The 26,722-nt window shown below is 50.0% G+C and overlaps 2 protein-coding genes across 4 annotated transcripts in view; one reads left to right on the top strand and one right to left on the bottom strand.

Moving 5' to 3' along the window:
- The first annotated feature begins 8,495 nt into the window (after window positions 1-8,495).
- LOC116649462 lies at window positions 8,496-24,042 on the top strand. Of its 3 annotated transcripts, none has more exons than XM_032432290.1 (5): window positions 16,160-17,670; window positions 18,394-18,472; window positions 22,056-22,141; window positions 22,729-22,828; window positions 22,978-24,042. In XM_032432290.1, exons 1-5 carry the CDS (start codon window positions 17,653-17,655, stop codon window positions 23,526-23,528), a joined length of 834 nt encoding a protein of 277 aa, XP_032288181.1. In that variant the 5' UTR covers window positions 16,160-17,652; the 3' UTR covers window positions 23,529-24,042. The 3 variants fall into 3 exon arrangements, 2 of the variants coding, with proteins under 2 accessions (XP_032288181.1, XP_032288193.1); XM_032432302.1 differs by having other exon boundaries at window positions 22,981-24,042; XR_004302684.1 differs by lacking the exons at window positions 16,160-17,670; window positions 22,056-22,141 and adding an exon at window positions 8,496-8,982 and having other exon boundaries at window positions 22,729-24,042.
- Window positions 21,121-26,722, bottom strand: part of LOC116649461 (bone morphogenetic protein 8B-like) — a 31,624-nt gene continuing 26,022 nt past the window's right edge. Inside the window, exon 7 of the mRNA XM_032432274.1 lies at window positions 21,121-21,270. Within this exon, the coding sequence (XP_032288165.1) occupies window positions 21,121-21,270 (150 nt within the window). The remainder of the gene's footprint in view (window positions 21,271-26,722) is intronic.

Raw genomic sequence — 26,722 nt, forward strand, 5'->3', positions numbered from 1 at the left:
AAATCTTAAAAAAAAACCAAAATATTAAATCAAAGGGATACATGCATCCCTATGTTTATTGCAGCATTATTTATAATAGCCAAACTATGGAAACAGCCCAAGTGCCCACTGATAGACGAATGCATAAAGAAGTGTGTGTGTGTGTGTGTGTGTGTAATGCTAAGCGAAATATGCCAGAGAAAGACAAATACCATATTATTTCACTCACGTGGAATTTAAGAAACAAAACGAACAAAAAGACAAACCAAAGAACAGACTCCTAAACACAGAGAACAAACTTGTGGTTACCAGAGGGGAGGTGGGTGGGGGGATGGGTGAAATAGGTGATGGGGATTAAGATTCCATTTATCTTGAGCACATAGCTGTAAATGGATTCGCTGAATCACTATATTGTACACCTGAAACAAATATAACATTGTTAATTATGTTAATCACACCAGCATTAAAAGAAATAGAAATAAAATGAAGGCCGGGTCGAAGTAGAGTCCCATATTTTCTGACTTCCGCGGTTAATGCGGCTATGTATTTGTGTTCTCTGTTACCTTCTGAGTGCCGCCCAAACCAAGATCCACCTGCCCCTGGACAGGAGCCCAGCGCCGTGCGCAACCAGCGAGGGGGCGGGTCTGGGGGGCAGGGCCTAGCTACAGCTTCCGGCGGAAGAGCCTGGGAGCAAGATGGCTGCCACCTAGACGGTGCTGTTTTTTTGTTGAGCCGGCGTGAGGTTCCACTGAAGCGAGCCGGGCGGGTCTCTTGTGGCTCTGCTCCCCCAGCCTGTGAGCAGCGCCTGCGACCTAAGGGCTTTGCTGGGCCTTGCGCTGCCCAGAACCCGTTTCCCTCTGACCCTGGTCTCGGAGAGTTGGTGAGATCTGTTATTGTGACCTCGGACCGCATTCCAAACTCTCATGCCCATTCATTCCGTAAACTCCGCAGTCCTGGCCCCTTAGAGGAAGGAATTCACAGAATAGGTGGGGAATTATGGAAAACATCCTTACCGGGGCTGGTGAGCACCATGATGCGAGCGTTTGATGGACAGTGTTGATGGGAGGGTCGGGCTGAGGGTTTCAGGGAATGAGCACTCGGTCTGGATAGGGGAGGGCAAACTGCCCCGAGGCACAGAGGCCGGAGCTGGCTTTGAAAGATCTGGAGTAAGGCTGTTGCCTGAATGGAGAGCAGCAAGAGCCTGGAGGGGTGAAGTAGTCTAACATTTGGGGGCAAATGGTTTGCGTTGAGGGAGCAAGGGAGAAAGAAGAATAGATAGGTGGGCAGGGCTCAGGTTAGGAAGGTCTCATATGCCGTGCTAAGGAATTTGGACTCTGTTCCGTGGGCAATAATGAGCTGTTGGAGAATATTAAGCAGGATAGTGATGTGATCCGATTTGCACTTTCTTGGATTCATTCTAGTGATTGTATAGAAGAGAGAGTCAAACTGGAAGCAGTGAAGGTATCAGAGTAATCAGAGGCTCGATGTAAGTCTGAAAGGGGATGGGGGAGGAGTGTACCTCACAGGTCATTTTGTATACCTAAAACACTAGGGACTCCTCCTCCGGCCGCTGCTGTCTGGCTGTGTTGCAGCAGCTTGTACCAAGAGTGTGGAGGGCATCGGTTCAGAAGGCACGTGGTCTTTGCAGGTGGGCTGGCAGAGGAGGTGGACAACAAAGTTCTTCATGCTGCTTTTATTCCTTTTGGAGACACCACAGATACTTAGTTTCTTCTGGTGAAACAGGTGAGGCCTTCAGTGTCTCATTTTCAGATTCCTAATGTCAGGAAAAGGACTTCAGGAAAGATTTTAAGTCATGTGTGTTCTGTGTATGGTTGGTATGTAACTAAGTTCAGGAGGATTCCTCTCTGGGTCAACATGACTATGATCTTGGTGATGGAAGAGGAACGTTCTGAGGACAGCAGGGCCAGGATGGTGGTGTGGCTATGGGCTGAAATTCACAGAGATTGACAGTTTGTTGGGTTTGAGGAAAGGCTTTCTCCACATTGGAACCCTTTGGGGCCTTTGATTTCTGATCATTTAATAAACAAACTGTATAGTAGGATTCAGTAGGAAGGTAGTTTTAGAAAAATCTTGAAAGGTCTGGGTGTTGTTTCACGCCACCTGCTGGGTAGCTGTACCCCACCACACCTGCTGATCAGACCTCCCTTGTTGGCAGCTGTGCTTTTAAATAGCAGAGGGCGGCAGGGAAGCTCAGCTGCAGCAGTGAGGGCCTTGGCCTCTACTCACCCCGAGGGAGTTTCCCTTAAAATGGTATCACAGTTACCGTGCACGTTTCTATGTGATCTTTGGTTGTTATTCTCTAAGATAGGAGTTTTAGACCCAGCTGTGCCACTAACTCTGGGTGTGATACTTAAACCATCTGAGCCTTCAGTTCTTCGTTCTTAAATAAAACAGTAAGACTGGCTTTCTGAGGGCTGTACCCTCCCTGAATTCTATAAATTAGTAACTCCTGTTGCTCTTGCTGTCTGCCAGCTAACGTAACGTTTTCCTGAGGACAGGACTAGGCTCCCTTCACTAGTGGTCACCAAACTCAGTAGTGAGGTAAGCGCTCTGTATTCATTTGGTGCTCAGTTGGAGTGAATAATCTTTTTTAAGGTTTTATTTATTTATTTGACAGAGAGATAGAGCCAGAGAGGACAAGCGGGGGAGTGGCAGAGGGAGAAGGAGAAGCAGGCTCCCTGCTGAGCAGGGAGCCCGACGCGGGGCTCAATCCCAGGACCCGGGGATCATGACCTGAGCCGAAGGCAGATGCTCAACCATCTGAGCCACCCATGGAGGGAATAACTGATAAACAACTTTATCTATGTTCTGTAAGTCTTATAAACAAAAGTCATTAAAATTCTTGGAAAGTAACTTAAGGCTTAAATTCTGTAGTGGTAGAATTGGATACTGCAAAGTTTAAAAATTCACTGTTTAGCTATGTTTATTTAAAATAAAATTATTTTAATATTTTTGGAAGCATCTAAAAATTAGATTTTCATTTTTTTTAAAAGATTTTATTATTTATGGGGTGCCTGGGTGGCTCAGTCGGTTAAGCGTCTGCCTTGAGCTCAGATCATGATTGCAGGGTCCTGGGATTGAGCCCCGTATCAGGCTCCCTGCTCAGCGGGGAGTCTGCTTCTCCCTCTGTGTCTGCCTGCCGCTCCCCCCCTGCTTATGCTCTCTCGCTGTCAAATAAATAAAATCTTTTTTATAAAAATAAAGACTTTATTTGTCAGAGAGAGCGAGCACAAGCAGGGAGAGCAGCAGTTGGGGTGGCTTCACACAACAGAAATTTATTCTCTTAGCTCTTCTAGCTCTACAGGCTAGAAGTCCTACATCAAGGTGTTGGCAGGTCCATGCTCCCTCTGGAGGCTGTAGGGAAGAATCCTTCCCTCCCTAGCTTCTGGTGGCTCCTGGCAGTCCTTGGCATTATTTGGCTTGTAACTGCATCAGCCCTGTCTTTGCCCCTGTCTTCACAGGTCCTTGTTCCCTGCATGCGTCTGCGTCTCCTCTACTTACAAGGATACCAGTCATGGGACTTAGGGCCCATCTTAATCCAGTATGACCTCATCTTGACTAATTATGTCTGCAAAGGCCCTATTTTTAAATAGGGTCACATTCTGAAATTTGGGTGGACATGAAATTTCGGGGGACATTATTCAACCCCCAAAACCCTGGTTTGGTGGGGGCCGTTGCCGAGGGACTGGACGTTCTGGTTGAAGGAAGGCCCACCAGGCCTGGCTCATAGTTCCCCTCATGTAGGCAGAATATAGAAGACAGACCCTGTAGAGCCCCAAGCCTCTGGGGCCTGGCATTGCTAGTTCTTGGTTCCTGTGTGTATTCTGTTCCCACAACCTGAGCACACATCCTTGCATCACCAGCTCTAACAAGCAGTTAGTACATGCTCTTTGTTAAATGCATCTAATCTAGGTAGGTAGGTAGGAAGGGAAAGTGTGTCTTTTTTCCATGTGCTTGTGCTGCGGAGCTTTTATTTGAGTGCTAACCACAGGAAGAGTGGGACTGCGAGCATGAACTCATATCCTCTTAGCAGGGTGCTCAGCAGCAACAACAGCCTGGTCTGGCTGAGACTCTTTGCTTTTTACTGAAGCCGTTATGGGGATTCTCCTTTACAGGACATGAGACCCTCAGGCGCCTATCATGTTTCCAGTTTCCACAGTTTCAAAGTTATCTAGGAAACAAAAGTTGTCATTATTTGAAAGTATTCACTGGGAACTGGCTACTTATAAAATGAATTCTCATTCAGAAAGCCTTTCCATTGATCGTGTGCATAAATGCCAACCACCTGTGTTGGCCAGTCTGTCCCCGACATTTTTGTATCTACATTAGGGGTCAGCAAACTTCGGACGACAGGCCACATCCAGCCTGCAGCCTGTTTTTGTATGGCCTATGAGCTAAGTCGTTTCTTTGCATGTTCCAGCTTGTAGAGATTGACCTCATTCCTTGGCTTCTGGTCGCTTCTATCTTCAAGCCAGCAGTGGCCCAGTGAGTCTTTCTCACACTGCATCACTCTGAAACTAACTCTCCTGCCTCTCTCTGCACATTTAGAGGACCCTTGTGATTACACTGGGCGTGCATCTGGATAATCCAGTATGATACCCTTATTTTAAGGTCAGCAGACTAGTGACCTTAATTCCATCTGCAATCTTACTTCCTTCTCGCCATGTAATTCTACATATTCATAGGTCCTGGGGAATGGAATGTGGACATCTTTGAGGGCACCATTATTTTGCCTACAACAAAATTCTTAAATGTTTCCACCCTCCCCTTTTTTATCTTTATGTTCAATCTTTTATTTTCCTTATAATCAATCTTTATGACTAAATATGAAATAAGGATATTTCATGCTCTTGTTCAATTTTTTCTTAATTGCTAGAAGTAAAATTCGTACTTGATTCATCTGTTTCTAAGAACAAGAGCATAGCTATAATTCTTTCTTACTAAACTAAGGAATCTTTTTTCATATATATATATTTTTTTAGTTTTCATGAAAAGACCCAAAACAAGCCTTTTTAAAAAATCTATCTACTTACCTTTCCCTAGTATCAGTTATTCTTGGATAATAAAGTATCCCTATACATCGTTCCATGTTCTCTGTTACTGTTTCATCAAACATGTTCCCCACCAGCAAGCGATACTGTTTCTCTCCCATTTAGTGCTGATCTTGATTTTTTTAAAAAAAGATTTTATTTATTTATTTATTGTTTGTTTATTTATTGGAGAGCCAGCGGCAGGGAGAAGGAGAAGCAGGGAGCCCGTTGCAGGGCTCGATCCTAGGACCCCAAGATCATGACTGATGAGCCACCCAGGCGTCCCTGATCTTGATTTTTTAAAGCGGACTCAATACACGGTAACTGCATTTACCCTTATAATTTCAGATCCGAAGATCATGCTAGCACAGAACTTCATATTGGTGTTGAAAGAAGTGTGTAGTGGCTCACGGACAGTTTATGGTTAGCTTTGTGCTTAGCTTGCTGTTGAGGGGTTTGGGCTCCCAGCATAGAATTAATCGTGAGCAAGTCTCAGATTTCTTAGAAGTAAATGGAATCTTTTTTTTTTTTTTTTTAACTTAAACAAGGTTTAAGCAGCTGAGTGGTATTGTAGTCTTTTCAGAATGAATTGAACTCTTTGGGCAGACAGTTCGTGTCCATTTAGCCAACCCGGTGAGAATTAAGGAAGGCTTATCCAGACCGGGCGAGTGGCGGCAACCGCAGATTCCTCGTCACGTCCTCAGCTTTGGCCTCCGCTGTCTCACTTCCCGCTGCGGTGGTGTATGTCCGCGGGGAGAGAGGTGTATGGGGGAGAAGAGAACGCGGCACCTCCGTGGAAACAGAGGTTGAGATTCTCCGCAGAGCAAGAGCTGTTGTCCCCAGGAAAGTCTTGCCCCGGGCTGTAGACACAGACTGTGCCCTTCCAGCCTTGATGGTGGCTGGGGCTTCCCTTTTGGCTCTCGGCTCAGTCCTTCGTTTCTCTCCTCTGCCTCTGCCTCTGTGGAGAGCTGGACCTGAAGGTCTGACATTCCCCAGTGACAGCTTCCCTTGTCCTAAGCAGTAGCTTCTGCCCGTGAGAGCCCCGTGGGCTGTCGTCCACTTCGTCGACAGAGCAGCGAAGAACTGGGCACAGCTAGCGAGCAGTTGGCCGAGAAGCTTGAATTTCTTAGCATTCGTTCGATTCTTTTCCTTTCAGTGTGGGCAGATGATGACTGGCTGAAGAAGTTTTCTGGGAAGACTCTCGAAGAGAATAAAGAGGAAGAAGGGTTGGAGCCTCCCAGAGTGGAAACCCGGGAGGTGAGATCGAAGGCATGCGCTTCCCCGTGAGGGGCTGGCACTTTCCACCCAGGGCGCTTCTGAGGTGGGCGGCGCTGGATGAATTGAATGGAGAAGCTTGGCTTTCTTGTCCGTGTGGGGCTCTAGGTGAGAAGTATCCCGTGTGTGCTTGGGTACCAGCATGAGATTGCTTGAACTAGGTGGCGGTCTGAGATGAGAAAGGACAGTGAGGATGCCCCCTCACCAGCATCCGCCATCCTCCTGACCTTTCCCGCACCCTCACTGAAGACCTTGGCACCAGGCTCGCTGCCTTCCTATTCCTGGCCTGATTCCAGAGAGGCCTCAGCCCCTCAGAATGTACCCAGGTGCCAGGCACTTCCTGCCTCAGCACTTTCTCCTGCTTCTCGATACCCCATCGTGACCATTGCTTCTGGGAATAAATAACCGAGCTCCCCCTCCTCTGTCCACCCTTGGAGCAGTGGTGTTTCTCTGAGTTCCTCCCTTAGCCCTCGGCTCCTCTCTGACGCTGTCCTTGCAGTTTCGGCCTCTGTGGCCCGTGTCTGAGCTTATCACAGCCACTCAGGCTTCTGCTGATTTCCTGATGTCTAAGGCTAGCCTTGACCTCTCTCCTGAGTTCCACATGTTTCTGCCTGCATGTCTCCCAGTCACCATAAATCAACAAAGCATATCCCAAGTGGATTTCCTCTCTCCCAGTCACCATAAATCAGCAGAGTAACGTCCTAAGTGGATTTCCTCTCTCCTTCCACTCTGGTCATCCTGAGTACCCCATCTGAGTGAATTTTGGTGTCTTCCGCAGTCCCCCACACCAGGGACTTCCATGTCCTCTCTGGCTCCTCATCATAATCCACACCTCCTGCGTTGCCGTGTCCTGCTGATGTTCTCCTTTGCATCCGCCTGCATCTCTCCTCTCCTGTTTGCTCCCGCCACCGTGGCTTGGCTAGCCTCTGTCATCTCCCCTGCGGATAGTGACAGGAGCTCCCTAGCTGGTCTCCCTGCCCCGGGCCTGCGTGCTCCTGTCCTGAGCAGCCAGAGGGAGCTTTCTAAGGCAGAGCTGACCATACGGCTCTCAAGCTGTCTGAGGACTCCTCATCTGGAGAGGTGAGTCTGGGCTCCTTCAGGGGGACAGAGGGACTCTCCGTGTTCGGACCCCGCTCACCTCTCCACATTGTATATCCACTTGGCATTCTAGGACAGAGTTTGTGGGTACCTATAAATCTCTGTGTTTTCACATAAGCAGTTCCTTGGCCTCAAAGTTCCCTTCCCAACCGACTTTATCTCGCTCACTCCTACTTACCTTTCATCGCTGAGCTCAGTTGCTACCTTCTCCAGCAGACTTTTCTGACACCTCCAGTGGAGTAAGCGAAGGTCCCTTCTGGGCTTCCATGGTCCCGGGGCTCCTGGGGCGCCCTCAGTCCGGGTGCTTACGGCATTATTTTGACAGTAGTTATTTAACAGATGTTTAAATGTTGCTTACTTTATACCAGGCACTCTTCTAAGGGCTTTACAAATCCTGAATCCTAACGATAATCCTTTGAGATAAGTACTAATACTGTCTCCAACTCGAGGTGACAAAACTGAGCACAGGGAGATCTAATAACTTGTCCAACAGCACGCAGCTCCGGAGTGGGGAACCGCGATGGGAACCAAGGCTGTGCAGCCGCGGGATCTCTGTGCCTCCCGCACTCACGGATGTCGCTCCCCCGCTGGGTCGCCAGTTCCTCAAGGGCCTTATTTAACAACTCCAGAACTTGGCCTGCAAGCTCAGTACGTATCCGTTGCCCTATTAATCCACACCACAAATAGGTCAGAGACCATAGTTTTCTCTAGCAAACACATGATAGGGTTTGTACTGAATGTTGTATTTATCAGCTAGTCATCCCGGTGCACTCGGAGCACAAAGCAAGGCCCGACCTCCTCATTGTCTCCTGGGCACTCAGGCCCGAGCCCAAGCGCCGCCCATTCTGCTTCCACTGCAGCCAGCTATGAATCTGTAGGGACTGGCACAGAGGGAAAAGGTTATGGGTCCCTGTCACGGGAGTGGGCTTGAACTGGGATTGTTTGGTTTTTTTTTGTTTTTTAAAGATTTTATTTATTTGACAGAGAGTATAAGCAGGGGGAGCAGCAGAGGGAGCTGCAGAAGGGGAGGGAGAAGCAGGCTTCCTAATGAGCAGGGAGCCCCACTTAGGACTGGATACCAGGACCCTGGGATCATGACCTGAGCCAAAGGCAGACGCTTAACTGACTGAGCCACCCAGGCGCCCCTGAACTGGGGTTTGCGGGTGCGGAGAGGCGCGCACTGTGGGCCACGGAGCTGGGGTTCTGGGACCACAGGCCAGGGTGCAGCGAGCTGGCGTCTGAGGGTAAGTGGGACGCGGTCCCGAGCCTGCGGGGTCGGTGGGGGGGGCAGTTATTTAGCCGGTGCTCGGGGTCCCGGCCCTGGGGCTCCGGCTGGCGGCACCTTGCTGCGGCCCGCTCGCTGCCCTTGGGTTCTTGGTGTGTATGCAGAATACCCGCTCTCCGACTTGCGGAGTCTAGTGCTCCCCAACCTGACATTTCTTCTGTGCCCAGGGAGAGCCCATGGCAAAAAACGTCCGGTCGAATCCGATGACCATGTACATGGACATCAAGATCGGGAACAAGCCGGCCGGCCGCATCCGGATGTTGCTGCATTCGGACGTTGTTCCCATGACAGCAGGTGAGCGGGGCTGTGGGCCGGATGGCGGGGGCTGAGTGGGCTGGGGAGGAGGCTGCCTGGAATCCTGAGACTTTAACACCTTTATCTGAGCCCTTCTGAGGCATTCGGGACCCCAGCATCTCGTCATATGAGCCTGAGCAGGCATTTTTGAAGTTCTGTAAAGGCTTAGGACCATTAGAAAGAGTAGGCTGTTGAAAGTTAGAAATTGTATTTTTTTTTTGTAGTTTTGTTTTGATATATTTGCAAACTTACAGATACGTGGAATAAGAATTCTGTAAGAATAGTACAAGGAACTCTTATATATCCTTTACCCACTCATTCATTTACTTTTTGCCCCCTACGCTTTTCCATTTAATTTATACACACAGATATATTTCCCCCCTACTGTGCCAGTTGAGAGGAAGTTGAAGACATCATGCCTCTTGACCCCTAAATAGTTGGGTATATATTTCCTAAGAAAAGAACGTTCCCTTACGTGATCGCAGCGCGACCGTCAAAATCAGGAAATTGAACATCCGTGCACTATTTACTAGTCTTCAGGCCGTGTTCAGATTTCATCATCTTCCCCAGTATCATCCTTTCTAGTAACCGTTGTCCTTCCCTGGCAAGGACTCACGCTGCACGGCAGGGTCGAGTCTCTTTAGTCTCCCTCTGTTCGGAACAGGGTCTCCGTTTCTCAGTGTCTTTCTTTTTTTTTTTTTTTTTTTAAGATTTTATTTATTTATTTGACAGAGAGATAGAGAGCACAAGTAGGCAGAGAGGCAGACAGAGGGAGAGGGAGAAGCAGACTCTCCACTGAGCAGGGAGCCCGATGTGGGACTCGATCCCAGGACCCTGGGATCATGACCTGAGCCGAAGGCAGCTGCTTAACTGACTGAGCCACCCAGGCGCCCCTCTCAGTGTCTTTCTTGATCTCAATGACTTTGAAGAGAACAGGCCCGTTTTTTAAGATGGTTTCTCAGTGTTTGCCTGGTACTTCCTGGTGTGAGGTGTTCTGGCAGGAGCACCTCATTAGCGCATCACGTAAGGATGTGCGTGATGATGTCACTTCTGGTATTTGTGACGTTAACTTTGGCCATTTGCTTAAGGAGACAGCTACCAGCTTTCTCCACTGAGGAGTGACTATTTGCAGGGCTATAAATTAAAAGCTAACATTTTTTAATTTAAATTTAGCCTTTTAAAAAATGTTTATTGAAGTCATCATTGCACATAAAGACAGTTGTGAAGTTTGTTATAACATGATGTTCTTCTGCTCCCCGCCCCGTATCATAATTTTTCTGCCTGCCAAAGCAACATTCATTTCTTTCAGATGCTTATTTTGGCTTCTATTGCTCTATCTCTGAAAAACATACGTTACCGCTACTTGATTTTTTTTTTTTTCTTCCCAGTTTTCGGCTGCTTTAGGTCAGACTTTTTGGGAAACAGCCTCTTGAAGGATTGCATGCAGAAAGTTTATCCGCGAGTGGTCTCAGGGACCACTCTTGCAGGGGAATGAGGGGGGCAGATTGGGCAGAGAGTGAAATGGAGCCACCGTGCAGTCGCACCAAGGCCTCAGCTGGTCCCAGGGGGGCACTGGAGCTCCGATAGCCCTTCTGACTTGTTCTGAATTGAGGCCTGGGGGGCCGGGTCTCTGAACCCCCTCCCCAGTCATGTATTCTGGCCTATTCCCAGGAGGGGTGAGTGGCATTTCCTGGGATGGAACTTCTCCCGGGGCTGGTAGCGTCTCATGCCTCTGGGAGGTGAGAGAGTGAGGGTGTTGGTCGTGAAGGAGATCTGAGCGGCTTCCCCAGGCATCACTGCAGTCCGCCTCGCCCACCACTCACATTCTCCTTGGCTGCTGTGTCTCAGTCTCCTGTTTCCTCCCCCCGACCTGTGAGGTGTTGCACGGCCCAGAGCTTGACCCTGGCTTTGCCTCTCTTCCCTCGCTCTTCCCTTCATGGTTTCTTAACCTCTTAGCCCAGTGCCCACCGCTTAGGCCTGATTCTTTACTAGGCGGAAATGAAAGTCCCAGCTCATAGAGCTTTCCAACACATAGTTTTTAAAAAATAGTGTTATGTCATAATTATAATATGAAAGTATTATTTCATATACATATGAAATAAATACTGTATTTCAGTATTTAAATGCTTGGACATAGCTAAACACGTGAAATATTTAAACGTGCACTTCTGCCCAGAGCCACAGTGAGCAGTGTGGACTGATAACCGGGTATTTTGTTGGCAGGATCACAGTAACATTTTCTGAAACAGTGAAAATCTCTTGGTAAAATTCTGAAAGAAAAAATTAAATGTTTTCTTAGTTTATGTGGTAGGTTTATTTCTGGAAAAATTCAATGCAAAAAAATAAGTCTTTTTTTTTTTTTTTTTTTTAAGATTTATTTGTTTATTGGGCCCCCTGGGTGGTTCAGTCAGTTAAGCGTCTGCCTTCGGCTTGGGTCGTGGTCCCAGGGTCCTGGGATCGAGTCCTGCATCGGGCTCCCTGCTCGTCGGGGAGTCTGCTTCTCCCTCTCCCCCCATTTCCTCCTGCTCGTGTTCTCTTGCTTGCTCTCTCAAATGGATAAATAAAATCTTAAAAAAAAATTATTTATTTTAGAGAGAGCAGGGGTGTGGGGGGAAGGGCGGGGCATACGGAGAGGGAGAGAGAATCTTAAGCAGGCTCCCCGCTGAGAGTGGAGCCCAATGCAGAGCTTGATCCCAGGACTCTGAGATCATGACCTGAGCCAAAACCAAGAGTTAGCCGCTTAACCAGCTGAGCCACCCAGGAGCCCCTACAAGTCTTTGGATTTATATGTAAAATGGAGTTAGGTTCTCAGCTCAGATCATTATGAACAGATTTTTCTCTGCTACATGAATGTTTCTCAGAGCATTTTAAAGTCAGAGGATTAAGAATAATTCTTAGGGCGCCTGGGTGGCTCAGTCAGTTAAGTGTCCAACTCTTGATCTCCACTCAGGTCCTGATCTCAGGGTCATGAGTTCAGGTCCCATGTTGGGCTCCACACTGGGCAGGGAGCCTACTTAAAAAAAAAAAAAAAAAAAAGGAAGAAGAAGGAGAAGAAGAATTCTTCCTTACGTGGGACATTGCAGGACATCTAGATTCCTTGCTCCCTTCCTGCTAATGCTATAGCACCCCCAGGATTACTGACAACTGAAAACAGACCTTGCAGTTTCCAAGTAGCCTCGAGGGGGCAGTCTTCCCCTGTTTAGAACCAGCACCCTAGCCAGTCCCTTCCCGTCCCAGGGCTTCCAGTCACATCTGTGGGTGAATCCTGCCCACGTGTCAGCCTCCATGCTGGTCTTTCCCTGTCGCCTTCCCTTGGATGTCCCACGGGCATCTCAGAGCTCACAGGCTCTCTTGCTCTTCCCCCCCCCCCCAGACCCTTCCTCCCCTCTTCCTTGTCTCTCAGTGCCGCCACCACCCACCTAGCTGCCTGCTCAGCTTAAGCTCATCCTCGACCCCTCTCCTCCGTCACACACGTCAGACCCATGGGTCTTCAAGTCACTTTTTGGTCCACTTGTTCTTTACCCTTCCTCCACTAGCACCAAGTCCTCACGCTTGTCTCCCGGTTTCCACTCCTGCCTCTTCCCTTCTGGGGCTAATCTGCAAGGTAGTCAGAGAGCCATCCTTTCCAAACACAAACCCATTCACGCCCTTTCCCTGCTAAGAGCCCTCCTGGGGCCGCATCGTGCATGTGGGATCCAGCAGGACCCCCTGGCCTGAGGCCCAGCACCCCCCCCAAGCTCCCCGAACGTGCTGCTCTGCCTTCGGTCCCCATGGCAGGCTTGCTGTTCATGTCACAGTTCACGCCCCCTCAGGGCCTTGGTCATCCCACCTCCTCTCCTGGAATATTCTTCCTTCAGCATCTACAGGGTTCACCCCTCACTTCCTTCAGGTGCCACGCACCTTGTGCGAGAGGCCTGCCCTAACCTGTCTCTCTAGAATGGGCGTTCCTGTCATCTCTTCTTTTTAGTGAGCTTCGTTTTTCCTCATATATTTAATATTAGCCTCATGAGGGCAGGACGCAGTCTTTCTTGATCACTACTGTATTCTAAACAGTGTAAATAAATATTTGAATATTTAAAGCTGAGGTTCACAGGGCTGATTTTTTACGTGTCAGGCACGCTGATCACCTCCAACACTGAGAGTGGGATGAGACATGGTCTCCATCCAGAGGGAGCACGCAGTCTTGAGGCCCAGCCGTGGAAAGTGGGCTTTCTCGTTAACACAGACGAGCTTACAGCTCCTTGTACTACACTCCTCTCAGCCCCTGCCAAACATGGGCTTTTTAAACTCGGATATTACCTCCTCCAAAAGCCTTCCATGGTATGTTACCTGTGTGTGTGTGTGTTTGTGTGTGTGAGAGAGAGAGAGAGAGGGATGGAGACACACACACACTCTCTCTTAGGTGACTGTGTCTTCTGCTTCCATTTGCTGAGCAAATGTCTGTGCCACTAGGCTCTGCTGTTCTGTAGCATGATTTTTTTTAATTTTTTTTTTATTTTTTAAACAGCTTCATTGGGATGCAATTCACATACCATTCCGTTCACCCATTTAAAGTATACATCTCAGTGGTTTTTACCGTACTCATAGTTATGCAGTCATTACCACAAATAATTTTAGAACATTTTTCTCCAAAAGGAAACCTCGCACCCTTTAGCATCCCCTTCTTGTCCCCCAGCCCTAGGCAAACACTAATCTACTTTCTCTCTTCCTGGTTTTGCCTATTCTGGACATGTCATATAAATAGAATTACACAATATGTGGCCTTTTGTGGCTGGCTTCCGCTTAGCATAATGTTTTCAAAAAAGTTCATCTATGATATAACATGTATCAGTACTTAATTCTTTTTTATTGCCAATGAATAATCAGTGTATGGATATACCACAATTTGTTTATCCATTCATAAGTTGATGGACATTTGTGTTGTTTATACTTTTTGGGTATTATGAATAATGCTGCTCTGAACATTCATGTATAAGTTTTTGTGTGGACATATATTTTCATTTTTCCTGGGTAGATATGCTGGGGCATATGATAACCATTTTTTAATTTTGAGGAAGTGCCAGACTATTTTCCAAAGTGCCTGTGCCATTTTGTATTCCCATCAGCAACCTGTGAGGGTTCTGGTTTCTTTGTGTACCCCCGCCGTCCCTGGTTACTAGCTCTTTTATATTCTCTTTATATTATCTGAGTGGTATGAAGTGCTGTCTCATTGTGGTTTTATTTTTGTTTGCTTTGTTCTGTTTTTTGAGAGAGTATGAGCAGGGAGGGGCAAGGGAGAGGGAGAGCGAGAACCCCAGGCAGGCTCTGCACTGTGCTGATGCAGTGCTCGATCCCACGACCCCCAGATTATGGCCAAAATCAAGAGTTGGGTACCCAACCTACCGAGCCACCCAGGTGCTCCACTCATTGTGGTTTTGATTTGCATTTCCCTGATGGCTAATGATATTGAGTATCTTTTCATGCATTTATTGACCATTTGTATATTTTGGGAAAACGTCCATTCAGATCCTTTGCCCATTTTTAAATTGGGTTATTTATTTTTTTATTAGTGAATTGCAAGAGTTCTTTCAATATTCTAGGTATAGATCTCTTATCAGATACATGATTTGCAAGTGTTTTCTGTCATTCTGTGGGTTGTCTTTTTACTTTCTTTATGGTGTACTTTGAAGCACAAAAGGTTTTAATTCTGTTGAAGTCTAATTTATCTATTTTTAGTTCCATCAGTATATATATATATTTTTTAAGATTTTATTTATTTGACAGAGAGAGCGAAAGAGCACAAGCAGGGGGAGCAGCAGAGGGAGAGGAAGAAGCAGGCCCCCTTTCAAGCAGGGAGCCTGATGCGGGACTCGATCCCAGGACCCTGGGATCATGACCTGAGCCTAAGGCAGATGCTTAACCATCTGAGCCGCCCAGGCGCCCCATCAGTATATTTTTGACATCGTAACTAAGAAGGTTTTGCCTCACCTAAGGTTACGAAGATTTACTCCTATATTTTCTTTTAAGAGGTTTATGGCTTAGCTCTTACATTTAGGGTTTTGATCGATTTTGAGTTAAATTTTGTGTATAGTGTGAGAAAAAGAGGTCTAATTTCCTTCTTTTGCACGTGGATGTCCAGTTGTCCCAGCATCATTTGTTGAAAAGGCTGTTCTTTTCCTGTTTAAATGTCTTGGCATCCCTGTTGAAAATCAATTGACTATAGATGTAAGGGTTTTATTTCTGGCCTTTTATTCTGTTTCATCGATCTATAGATCTGTCCTATGCCAGTTCCACTCTGTCATGTATTCTGTAGCTCCGTAGTACATTTTGAATTTGACAGGTGTGAGTCCTCCACAGTTTTGTTCTTTTTTCCAGGTTGTTTTGGCTGTTCTAGGTCTCTAGCTTTTCCATATGAATTTTGGGAATAACTTGTCAATTTCTGCAAAAAAAGCCAGCTGGGATTTTGATAGAGGTTGCACTGAATCTGGAGATCAGTTTGGGAAGTGTTGCTGTCTTAACAGTATTAAGTTTTCCAATCCATGAACATGGGTGTCTTTCCATTTGTTTAGATCTTCTTTAATTTCTTTCAGTAATATTTTATAGTTACCAGAATATAAGCTTATACTTCTGTTGAATTTATTTCTAGGTATTTTATTCTTTTGATGTTACTGTAAATGGAATTTTTTTTTTTTTTTTTTTAATATTTGACAGCGAGATAGAAACCACAAGCAAGGGGAGTGGCAGAGGGAGAGGGAGAATCAGGCTCCCCACTGAATAGGAAGCCTGACATGTGGGGCTCGATCCCAGGACCCTGGGATCATGACCTGAGCCAAAGGCAGACACTTAACTGACTGAGCCACCCAGGCGCCCTTGGAATTGTTTTCTTGATTTCATTTTCAGATTGTTCATTGCTAAAGTATAGAAATAAATTGATTTTTGTATATTGATCTTGTATTCTGCAACCTTGCTGAATTTATTAGTCCTAATAGTTTTCTAGTGAATGCCTTAGGATTTTCTGTATAAGTTCATGTTATCTCCAGTTTTCACTTCATTTTTTTTTGCAATTTCCCCTGACTAGACCCTCTAGTACAATGTTGAATAGAAGTGGTGAGGGTAGACATCTTGGTCTTATTCCTGATCTTAGGGGGAAAATATCTAGTCTTCACCATGTGGGTTTTTTTTTGTAGGTGCTCTTTGTCAGACTGAGGAAGTTCCCTTCTATTCCTAGTTTGTTGAGTGTTTATCATGAAAAGGTGTTGGGTTTTGCAGGGTGCCTTTTCCATGTCCGTTGAGGTGATCATGTGTTTTTTGTACTCTGTTCTGTTAATGTGCTATATTATATTGCTTTTTGGATGTTAAACCAGCCTTGCATTCCTGAGATGAATCCACAGTTACTTTTGAGTGGCTAAACTGCGAGCTACACCAGGGCTGAGACTAGTGTCCCCAGGGCTTAACAGGAGCCTGGTTACAAAGTAGACAATAAGTATTTGTTGAATGAATGAAAGCATATACCAGTCTAAAATGATTTAAACAGCTCTGCTCACCATTTCATTGACTGTCCCTTGAGTGAGAGACTGAGGCATCCACATGGTATTGTCCTGGAGTCTGAGCTGCCTGCTTGAAGAGCTGTCAACAGTCTGCACAAACGTTCCTCTGAGGGCATCGCTTCTGATAAAGTCAGTCCTAGTGTTTGTGCTGCTGCTGCCAGCCCGGTCCCAGGTGTTTGCAGGGTTGTGGCTGTGACTGGACCATCTCCCTGACAGACCAGAGCACCCCCCCTGCTCTTCCCCTCCCACCCGGGCCAAGTCCCTGAGAGCTCCCCTTGTCAGACCGCTGCAGGGCAGCCGAGCTCAGAGCTGGCGCGAAGTGCCTCTGTCCTCCTCTCCCCTGCTACCCCTGCTACCGGGCCAGTGAGTCAGCTGAGCCAGGCTCCACTCGTGCCCTCACGCCCGGTCGTGCGTCTCATGGGCACCCAGTCACCCATTGTCCAGCCACTGACCCGATGCTCAGCACTGTAGTACGCAGAGCGCCCGGGGTCCTCCCGCCAGGCACTGGGCTTGGCGCTGGGGAGACTGGAGGGGCCCGCCAGAGATGCCGCCCCCCGCCCCGGACTCCAGACCCAGTGGCAATCAGTCTGGTGCCACAGCTTGTAGCCTTGCTGCTCTCACCCTACACCGGTGTTTGGCCAGCCGGGCCACCTCGCAGCGTGTGCCCATCAGTCACCAGAAACAACGTCCAGGGCTGCCACCTGCTCGCTCCCCTGCTGCCGGCCAGGGGCTCTAGATCAAGGCTTGACACTCAGAAACCACTGGGCAAGGCTGGTTCTCATTTTGGGTTGAAGTCAGGTTGAGCCTGGAGGGGAGGGGAGAAGCCTGCTGGCCTGTGACCCCAGCACAGCTCCCGCGGCGGGGTGGAGACCAGCCACAGCTCTAGCAGCCTCGGCCAACCTTGGTCTCTGCCTTCAGCTGGGCTCCGTCCCCCCTCGGGCCGGCTGGGCCCCCGTGTCCCCTCGGGCCGGCTGGGGCCCACCACTGTGGCCGGGACCGCGACCTGCAGTATTCCCAGCAGGGACCGTCGCTCCCCGCCCCGGCAGCGCTCTCACCGCTGCTCAGCCCTGGCTGTCAGAACAGGCAGCAGTGAGACTGGGAAAAGGCCAGCTGCGCAGGGCGGGCGTGAGGTGCGCGAGAAGAGATGTACGCCAAGTCCCCGGTAAGGCTGGCTCCCGGGAGGACGAACGGGCTGGCCTGAAGCCCCCGGAGGGAGGACTGGTCACAGCCCCATGAAACGAGGGGAGGGAGGGGGCCCGTGCTGTTCTTCCCCGATGGCCCTGCGAAGGCAGGACTAGCAGGCTGGCTGGGAAACCGGCGGATGAGGAACCAGAGGGCGGCAGTGGGTCACTGTGCTGTACAAGGGCTTCCCCAGAGTTTATCACCTGGGTCCACACCCGGGACCCCCCCCCCCCCCCCCAGGGGGGGACCCGCGCCTCAGAGGTGAGATGCCAGATCCCGAGACTCCCGGTGGACGACCTGAGCCCCCGGGGCCGGGCCCAGGCTCCCGAGAGTAGGGTCGTGGGGGCCCCACACCCGCCTCTGCAGAAGGAATGGTGACAGAACTGGGGCAGAGGTCAAGGGATGGAATGCTGCAAGTTAGGTTTTCAAAGAAGATTTAATAACAGATTTTCTAAATATACCATAGATTGAGTAAATCAGATCAAGTAGGGCATAGAGTATGATCCTAACTTTGCAAAATAGCCATATATTCTATATAAAAACAGACGTGTGTCAAGGAAAAAGACTGGAAGGGATTAACAGTGCTTAGCTCTGTGTGCTGGGATTATGTGTATTTGTATTCTGCTTTTTATTTTCAAAAATTTCCCTGGTGCACAGGTAATATTTTCTTCAGTGAGGAAAAACTTTTTTTTTTTTTTTAAAGGGCCAAATGTTTGCTCAAGGCTTCCCAGTAAGAAGAGAAATTCTGGAAAGCTCCCCCTTCAGCTTCCTGGAGGTCGCAGGTGGGTGCTGGACTTGGGGAGGGGTTCCTCAGCAGACGTACCCGGCTGCGTGGCTCACTCTGAGTCCCTGTCGGTCCCTGCAGGCCGGGACTTTCACGGGCAGGGGATTGTGTAAGTCCCCACCTCCTCCCGAGATAGGACCACATTTAGATTTTTTAGGAAAAATGCAGCCTTAGAGTAAACACAGCAGCACCTCCTGGGCATGCTCTGGGAGGAGCAGGTGTTAACGGGAAGGCCAATAGGGGGGGCACAGCTACGCCAGTTCACTTAAACTAAGACCACTGGTAGATGCTATTCGTTCGGCACTGTGCAGACGCAGTGCCAAGGGCTTTCGAGGACGCACCTGATCCCACGATGGCCTTGCAAGGACAGAACCGATACCCCATTCAGAGGAAGAAAACCTCTCACTCAGATGTGACAAAATGTGGTCAGTTTAACAAGAGGCAGAGCCAGGATTCCACACCAGGTCTCCTGGCTCCAAAACCCACCCTGTCCTATTCACAGCCCCCTTTCCTGTGCCTTTCTGGGCACTTCTTGAAGCATGTCACCTACGTCCCTACAGAGAGACACAAGAATGGGGCTTTGCCTGATGGGCTGGCGTCGGGCCAGGGCTGTGCCGGGACGGTGGAGATGCACTGGGGATGAGGCACACAGAGCAGCCCCCCCACACTAAGGGCCCCAAACTTGGCTGTTCCTGTGTGGCCTCTCTTCCTGGCAGCATTTCCTTTGCTGTCAGCGGGCCTGAGCTGACCACCCTTACTTAGGCTTCTGATGTGCAGCCTTGAAGGGAGCCTGGGCTGCCGGGGCAACCACGTAAACAAGATGGCTGCCTCTTCATTGACTTTGCATCCATCGTTTTCCCCAAGGCCTTTTCTGTTTGGTTTCCATTTGGTGGCTGCCTGGATGGCTGGAGGTTCTAGAAGTCTGTCAGAAAGGCCGTGACCATTCTACTTTCGACTTGATTGCACAGAAAGGGATTCAGATCACGATACTTACGTACCTGTTCAGCACACCCAATGGGCAAGGCAGTCTGCACCTTTAAAACATTTTACAAACTTTCCAAAGCATGCCAGGTTATGTGCTAGGCATTGAAGAGACCTAATACTGACATTTGTCCAAAGTTTCCAAACCTCCACTACCCGTGATGTTGGGAAGACAAAGCCATTAACTAAGGTCCCCAGATGGCAGGTTTCGTGTCCTGCGGCAGCTGGGCTCAGGCTGTGTCTGGGCTGTGGCAGAGAGGGGAGGGTCAGGGTTTCAGGCCGAGGGAGGAGTGTCCCCACATCACTGAAGCTTCAATCAGGAAGGGGCCTTGTCCAGACAGCAAACAGGTCAATGGCCGAGTTGGAACCAGAATACAGGTCTCCTGACACTCCAGCCACTTTGTGCTCCAATCCCTGCCAGCCTGAGGTCAAAGCCCCCGGCTACTAGGGAACTCTCCACCTTGCAGACAGTCCGGGCCCATCTTCCGTGTACCCAGGGAGGGTCTCTCCCTCTGCGCGCTCTCCAGAGTCCCTTCCCAGTCCCTGCGGAGGCGCCGCTGTCCTGCAGCAGGGCCCCAGCGTCCACACCCGCTGGCCCACCTGCTGTCCCGGGGCCCCTCCTCGGGGTGCCGAGTGACTGCTGAGAGGCACATCCTGGGGCACACGGCGGGGGGCCCCCAAGCTGCTTTGAACGACACAGTATTTCAGGGTTTGGGCAGTGGGACTCCGTCTGTGCCAGCAGGTAACTTACGGGCTTAGCGAGTCAGAAATCAAACGCTCCAATGGCCTGTGGCGGTTTCCGGGACCCTCCCCACCCGGGGCTGGCCTGATTACCGCCTGTCACTCCCCTGGGACGGGGACCTTGTCTTGGGCTCACAGGTCTCACTCCCGGGCACACAGGGTGGTGCAGACTGGAGAACGGCCTGTCCTTAAGCCCTGGGTTCTATCGGACAGTTCCCACCCTGGCCCCAGGCCCCGTCTGTGGGTGAAATGGTTGCTGCTGGGGGTCTGGAGTCGTGTGCTCAGGGTTCTGAGGCCTGTCCGGGTTCAGTGGAAAATCCACCGGGGCTGCTTACTGATGTCGGCCGTGGGCGAGGTGCTACGGAGCCTCACATGGAAAAGCTGGAGGGAACTGGCCGCCCCCAAGGTTATCTGCTCCTGGGTGGGGTGGTCGCAGCTCTTCCCCCAGGAGGGGAAGACACATGCCATAAAACATCCCTGTCGGCTTCCATCTTGGTATGAGGCCCATCCGGCTTGTTCTGTTTCTAATGTGCTAACTGCTAGTGGGCCAAGGTCGGAGCCCAGGAATACACGGTCCCGAAGGTGAGTGCGTGCCCTGGAAAGAGGAAGACCCCTCCTCCCCGCTCGGAGCCCCGCCAGCCGGCCTCATGCTCCAGATGGCCCTCACGTTGGCCTGGAGGGGGCCAAGCACTTGTCCCACGGCAGGACTTCTGAACGGAACCCCAGTGCAGTCCGTGTGTGTCGGGCCAGCCGGTCTACCACCCCCCAGGGGAAGGGCGGAGGGGCCCAGGGAGACCCTGGCAGGCTGGGGCGGGCCCTCCCTGCCACCCCACCTGAGCAATGCCGGCATTGCAGGGTTTCCTGCCTCTGGAGAGGGGCCTGACCCGGGGTGGGGGGGGGGGGGGCAGCGGTGGGGGCAGGGCCTCAGTGGCAGCCGCAGGCCCTGACCACCATGTTGCGGTGCTTGCGCAGGATCACGTTGTTGCTGCTGTCGTAGTAGAGCACGGAGGTGGCGCTCAGCTTGGTAGGGGCGCAGCACGCCTTGGGGACTGCATCTGGCTTCATCAGGTGCACCTGGTGGGGGCGGAGGCGTGAACACGTGGCCTTCCCCTGGAACCCCCACCCGCTCCATCCTCCACCTGCAGCCCCTGGCAGGTGCTCCCCCGGAGACCTGCCCCACCCCGTCCCCCTGCACCCCTGCCCCGCCCCACTGCCCTCAGATGGGACAGCGCACGGTGTGCCCAGGAGCCCTCCAGGGTCCCCTCCGCTCTTCTCTGTGCTTCTGTGATGTCCCTGATCCTCCTTGTCCCCATTAGCCGTTTGCGGTCTGTCTCCCCTCCCAAATGTGGGCCGGTGAACGTTCACAGAACCGGACAAAGCCTAGAACCCTAGGTCCACCCTTGGGGTGTCCGACGCTGTTATTCCTCAGAGCACTTCCCAGCCCTGGTAACGAGCTCTAAGGCAGCTCCTGTTCTGGGCAGACCGAGAACGAGGGCACAGAGACCGCGCGTGGTGCCGGGTCACGGGGCTGTCTGCGGCGGGCCGGGGACCGGGTGCGGGGACCTGCGACCCTCCTAACCGCCTGACTGCCAGCAAAGAGCCTGCCTGAGGGAGCGGCCTGTTCTCAGCCCCCTAAAAATAGTTCTCCCGAGCGGTGGCAGGAGGGGGTGGGGAGACAAGGAACATTCCAGTAGACAAACAGGAGCCATGGGATGACACAACAAAACAGGCCCTTCACCCCAACAGCAACTCTGTCCCCGGACAAGGCTTCCTGTCCCTGGGCTCACCTGCAGACCCCAGGGTTCCCCCCCCCCACCGTACCTATTCCTGAGAGCGGCCCTGCCTCCACCCTCCACCAGGTGCCCCGACCCCATGCCAGGGGACCGCAGCAGCCCCTCACTCGGCCCGTCCATCTGCACAATGCAACCAGGCAGATACTTCTAGAGTAAGTCAGACTGTAAGACTTTGTTGGTAAAACCCTGCACCTGCTTCTCAGTTTACATGGGATTAAGCCCACCCACCTGGCACCTTAAGTGGGACCCCAGGGCCCTGTGGGCCAGCCCCTGACCACCCCCAACCTCACCTTCCTGGCCCCCCCACACCTCCCTGCAGCCCGAGCGCACCCAGCCATCCTGACGTCAGAGCTGCAGGTGCCCGAGGGCCTGGAGGAGCACGAATCACGTGCATAAAGGACAACCTGGGGACTCATACGCGGGTCTCATCACCAGTGAGCTCCTCCCAGAAGGTGGCTCCGGGGGGAGGGGAGGGCAGCAAATCCCACTTGATGTGAGAAAGGCAGTGTCCCCACAGAGCCAAAGCCCCTGTCAGTGATGCGTTTCCTCTCACCTGGGGGGGGGGGCTCACCTTCAACCACCTCTTTACTAGACAAATCGGCTCGGGGATACCAGGAACTAGGATTCTAGGTAAACATTCTAGAAAGAAATCTCACCCCCAGAATCAGTAACATTTAAAGCACTTAGGAATGGCAGAGTTGGTGGGAGGATCCTGAGCTCGCCTTGTCCCCACATACAGCTAGATGACATCCGTGTGAATAAGGCAGAACACGACCAGAACCAACTCCACAACTCGAGGCAGAGAAGAGGCCCCATGGAAGAGGCCAGGAAGGGCGGAGGTGCGGCAGGAAGCTCCCCGGGCCTGGCAGCTGTCCACGGGTGAGGGGGGCGGGGGACACTAACCAGGAGCTGCATGGGGAAGGCGAATCCCCGAAACATTGGGCTTTGAAAACCAGAGGGGCTGAATTTTATGAGTTCTTACAACCAGCAGGACTTAAAACCTGCAATTTGAAAAAGCAGCAGCCCGGTTCTGGGAGGGCCGAAGGAAACGGAGTCCCCAGCTCCGGCAACGGTGGGACAGACAGCCCGCAGAGCTACAACAGAGAGGCAGCAGCTGAAGAAACCCTGGACCGTAGGGAGGGAGCGCTGTTTACCCCTCTCAGAGCATGGCCCCAGGCGCAGAGATGGTTGGCAGGCGCCATTTCCCTCCCCTGTCCCCCAGCATGTGGGGACCCCACAACACTCCCACCTACCTTGCCACCCCGCCCCTGCAGCCCCTGCCTGCCTCGGTCCAGCACCATGGGTCCCCTCCTGCAGAGGACGGTCACGCAAACCTTGCTACCCCCACTTCCCTGCACCCCAAGCTTTGGCAGCTCCGCTCCTCCAGCCAGGCTAGCCTCGCTCCCTGCAGCAGCTGGTCCCCTCTCGCAGAGCGCCGGCACCACCCCTTGCCAACAGTGCATAGCCCACCCCCACGCACAAGCACATCTACCGCTCCAGTACAGTCTCGGCTGGAGCCCATTCAAGGTGGGACCCTAAGCATGGAGGTGTGCAAGCGGCCCGAACAGGGCCTTCAAAGAGACTCCTACCCCAGGAGAGGGAACGAGGACTCCACGCACCAGTCAGGCTGCCCCCCAGCAGGGGACCGGGGACAGACAGCCGGTCTGATTACAGGCCCTGCCCACCAACAAAAGCTGCTCAGGGGACAACACAGGAAAAGCACTCTGTGGTCTGGTGCTGCTGCATCTCACAAATGCCTGGTGTGCCTCAGCTCAAGTCCACGTGGCCCCAGACTGGCCCTCCAACAGCACAGGGACCAAACAGGCAGAGAGAGCCATTGCAGACGACGGGCCTGAAGGAAAAAGCGGCTCAGCCACAACAGGAGGCTGTACGCAACACAGAGGAGACACCCCATGAGGCACCAGGTCCTGGTGAATGGGACACACAGGGCGCTACAGGACCTCTTCAGAAGGCCACCACTTTTAAGAGCAGGAGACATAGCTGACCTTCCTAACACACAGAAACAGACACAGAGAGTTAGACAAAATAAGGAGACAGGTAAATATGTTCCAAATGAAAGAAAGAACAGGACAAAATCACAGCAAGAGACCTAAGGAAAACAGCTAAGTGATATACCTGATAGAGAATTTAAAGTAACAGTCAAAATGGTACTACTTGAAAAGAGTCGGAGGACATCAGTGAGACCCTTACCAAAGAGATAAAAAAGGACCAATCAGATGAGGAACACAATAAATGAACACAATAAATGACATACATACACACACACTAAATAGAATAAATAGTAGGCTAGAGGGCTCAGAGAATGGATCAGTGACCTGGAGGACAGAGTAATGGAAAGTAATCACGTTCACCAGATAAGAGGGGGAAAATATGCAAAATGAGACTAAGAGAACTTGGCAACATGATCAAGCATATAACAAATGCATTATAGGGATCCCAGAACGAGAAGAGAGAGAAAAGGGGGCAGAATATTTATTTGAGGAAATAACAGCTGAAGAAACGGAAGGAAGGAAAAAGAAATCCAGATTCAGGAGGTACAGAGATCCTTGAACAAACTCAACCGAAGGAGGTGTCCACACCAAGACACACAGTAATCAAAATGGCAAAAAGTAGTGATAAAGAGAATTTTTTAAAGCAGCAAGAGAAAAAAAAAAAAAGGTTACATACAAGGGAAACCCCATAAGGTTATCAGCTGAGCTTTCAGCAGAAACATTACAGGCCAGAAGGGAGTGGCATGATCTATTCAAGTGTTGAAAGGAAAAAATCTGCAGCCAGGAATACTCTATCCAGCAAGGCTATCATTCAGAATAAAAGGACAGATAAAGAGCTTCCCAGAAAACAAAAGTTAAAGGAATTCATGAGCACTAAACCAGCCCTACAAGAAGTGTTAAAGAGGAATTTTTGAGTGGACAGAAAATACTGTAAGTAAGATTAAGAAAAGCTCAAAACCAGTAAAAATAAGTGTTTATAAAAATCAGGCAAGGGGGCGCCTGGGTGGCTCAGTTGGTTGGGCGACTGCCTTCGGCTCAGGTCATGATCCTGGAGTCCTGGGATCGAGTCCCGCATCGGGCTCCCTGCTCAGCAGGGAGTCCGCTCCTCCCTCTCATTCTCTCTCTCGCAAATAAATACAATCTTAAAAAAAAAAAAAAAAAATCAGGCAAGGGAATCAGAAAATAAAAGGATGTCAAGCAGGACACCATATACCTAAATGATGAGGTTGGGGGGAGTAAAGAACGGGTTCATCTTAAACAACCATCAACTTAATATAGACTGCTCTATGCAGAAAATGTTATGTACAAACCTAATGGTAAACCACAAATCAAAAACCAGTTATAGAAGGGCAAAAATTGAAGGGAAAGGTATCCAAATATGTCACTAAAGAAAGCCAACTAGTCATGAGAGAAGAGTGCAAAGGAAGAAAGGAACAGAGAAAAACTACAAAAACAACTGTAACAAAAGTAACAAAATGGTAATATATACATCCCTATCAATAATTACATTGAATGGGGCGCCTGGGTGGCTCAGATGGTTAAGCCTCTGCCTTTGGCTCAGGTCATGATCTCCAGGTCCTGGGATCGAGCCCCGCATTCCACGTTGGGCTCCCAGCTCAGCAGGAAGTCTGCTTTTCCCTCTCCCCCTGCTTGTGCTCTGTCTCTCTCTCTCAAATGAATAAAGTCTTTAAAAAAAATACTTTGAATGTAAATGGACTAAATGCTCCAATCAAAAGTCTTAGGGTGATGGAATTGATACAAAACAAAACAAAACCCATCTATATGCTGCCTACACAAGAAACTCATTTCAGATCTAAAGACACCTGCAGACTGAAAGTAAAGGGATAGAGAAGCATTTATTATGCAAACACATGAAAATAAAGCCAGGACACCAATGCTTATATGGGACAAAATAGACTTTAAAATAAAGGCTGTAGGGGCGCCTGTGTGGCCCAGTTGGTTAAGCGTCTGCCTTCGGCTCAGGTCATGATCCCGGGGTCTTGGGATCGAGCCCCGCATTGGGCTCCCTACTCAGCGGGGAGTCTGCTTCTCCCTCTGCCCCTCCCCCTGCTCATGCTCCCTCTCTCTCTCTCTAATAAATAAAATCTTTAAAAAAAGAAGATAAAACAATTGTAAATATTTATACACCCAATATGGGAGCACTCAAATACATAAAGCAGTTAATGACAAACATGAAGTAATTGATAATAATACAAAATAGCAGGGACTTTAACACCCCAGTTACAACAGTGGATAGATCATCCAAACAAAATCAACAGAAAACTGTGTCTTTGAATGACACATTTGACCAGATGGTTTTAACATATATTCAGAACATTCCATTCTATTTTTTAAATAAATTTTATTTATTTGAGAGAGAGAGAGCGCACAAGTAGGGGGAGCATCAGAGGGAGAGGCAGGCAACCTGCTGAGCAAGAAGCTCGATGTGGGGCTCAATCCCAGGATCCTGGGATCATGACCTGAGCTGAAGGCAGATGCATAACTGACTGAGCCACCCAGGGCGCCCCACAACATTCCATTCTAAGCAAAATACACATTCTTTACAAGTGCACATGGAGCATTTTCCAGAACATATCACATATTAGGCCACAAAACTAGTCTCAGCAAATTACAAAAGATTAAAATCATACCATGCATCTTTTCTAACCATAACACTATGAAACTAGAAACCCACCATAAGAGAGTCTGGAAGGAGCTCAA

The sequence above is a fragment of the Phoca vitulina genome, unplaced genomic scaffold (genome assembly GCF_004348235.1).
Source record: "Phoca vitulina isolate PV1807 unplaced genomic scaffold, GSC_HSeal_1.0 scaffold2, whole genome shotgun sequence".
Lineage (NCBI taxonomy): Eukaryota > Metazoa > Chordata > Mammalia > Carnivora > Phocidae > Phoca > Phoca vitulina.

Bases quoted from the DNA above. Each gene is read 5' to 3' on its own strand.
- LOC116649462 (XM_032432290.1), top strand. The intron at 18,473-22,055 runs GTGGGTGCTGGA...ACCCTCCACCAG, and splicing joins CAGCTTCCTGGAGGTCGCAG to GTGCCCCGACCCCATGCCAG. The intron at 22,142-22,728 runs GTAAGTCAGACT...CCCCACATACAG, and splicing joins ACCAGGCAGATACTTCTAGA to CTAGATGACATCCGTGTGAA.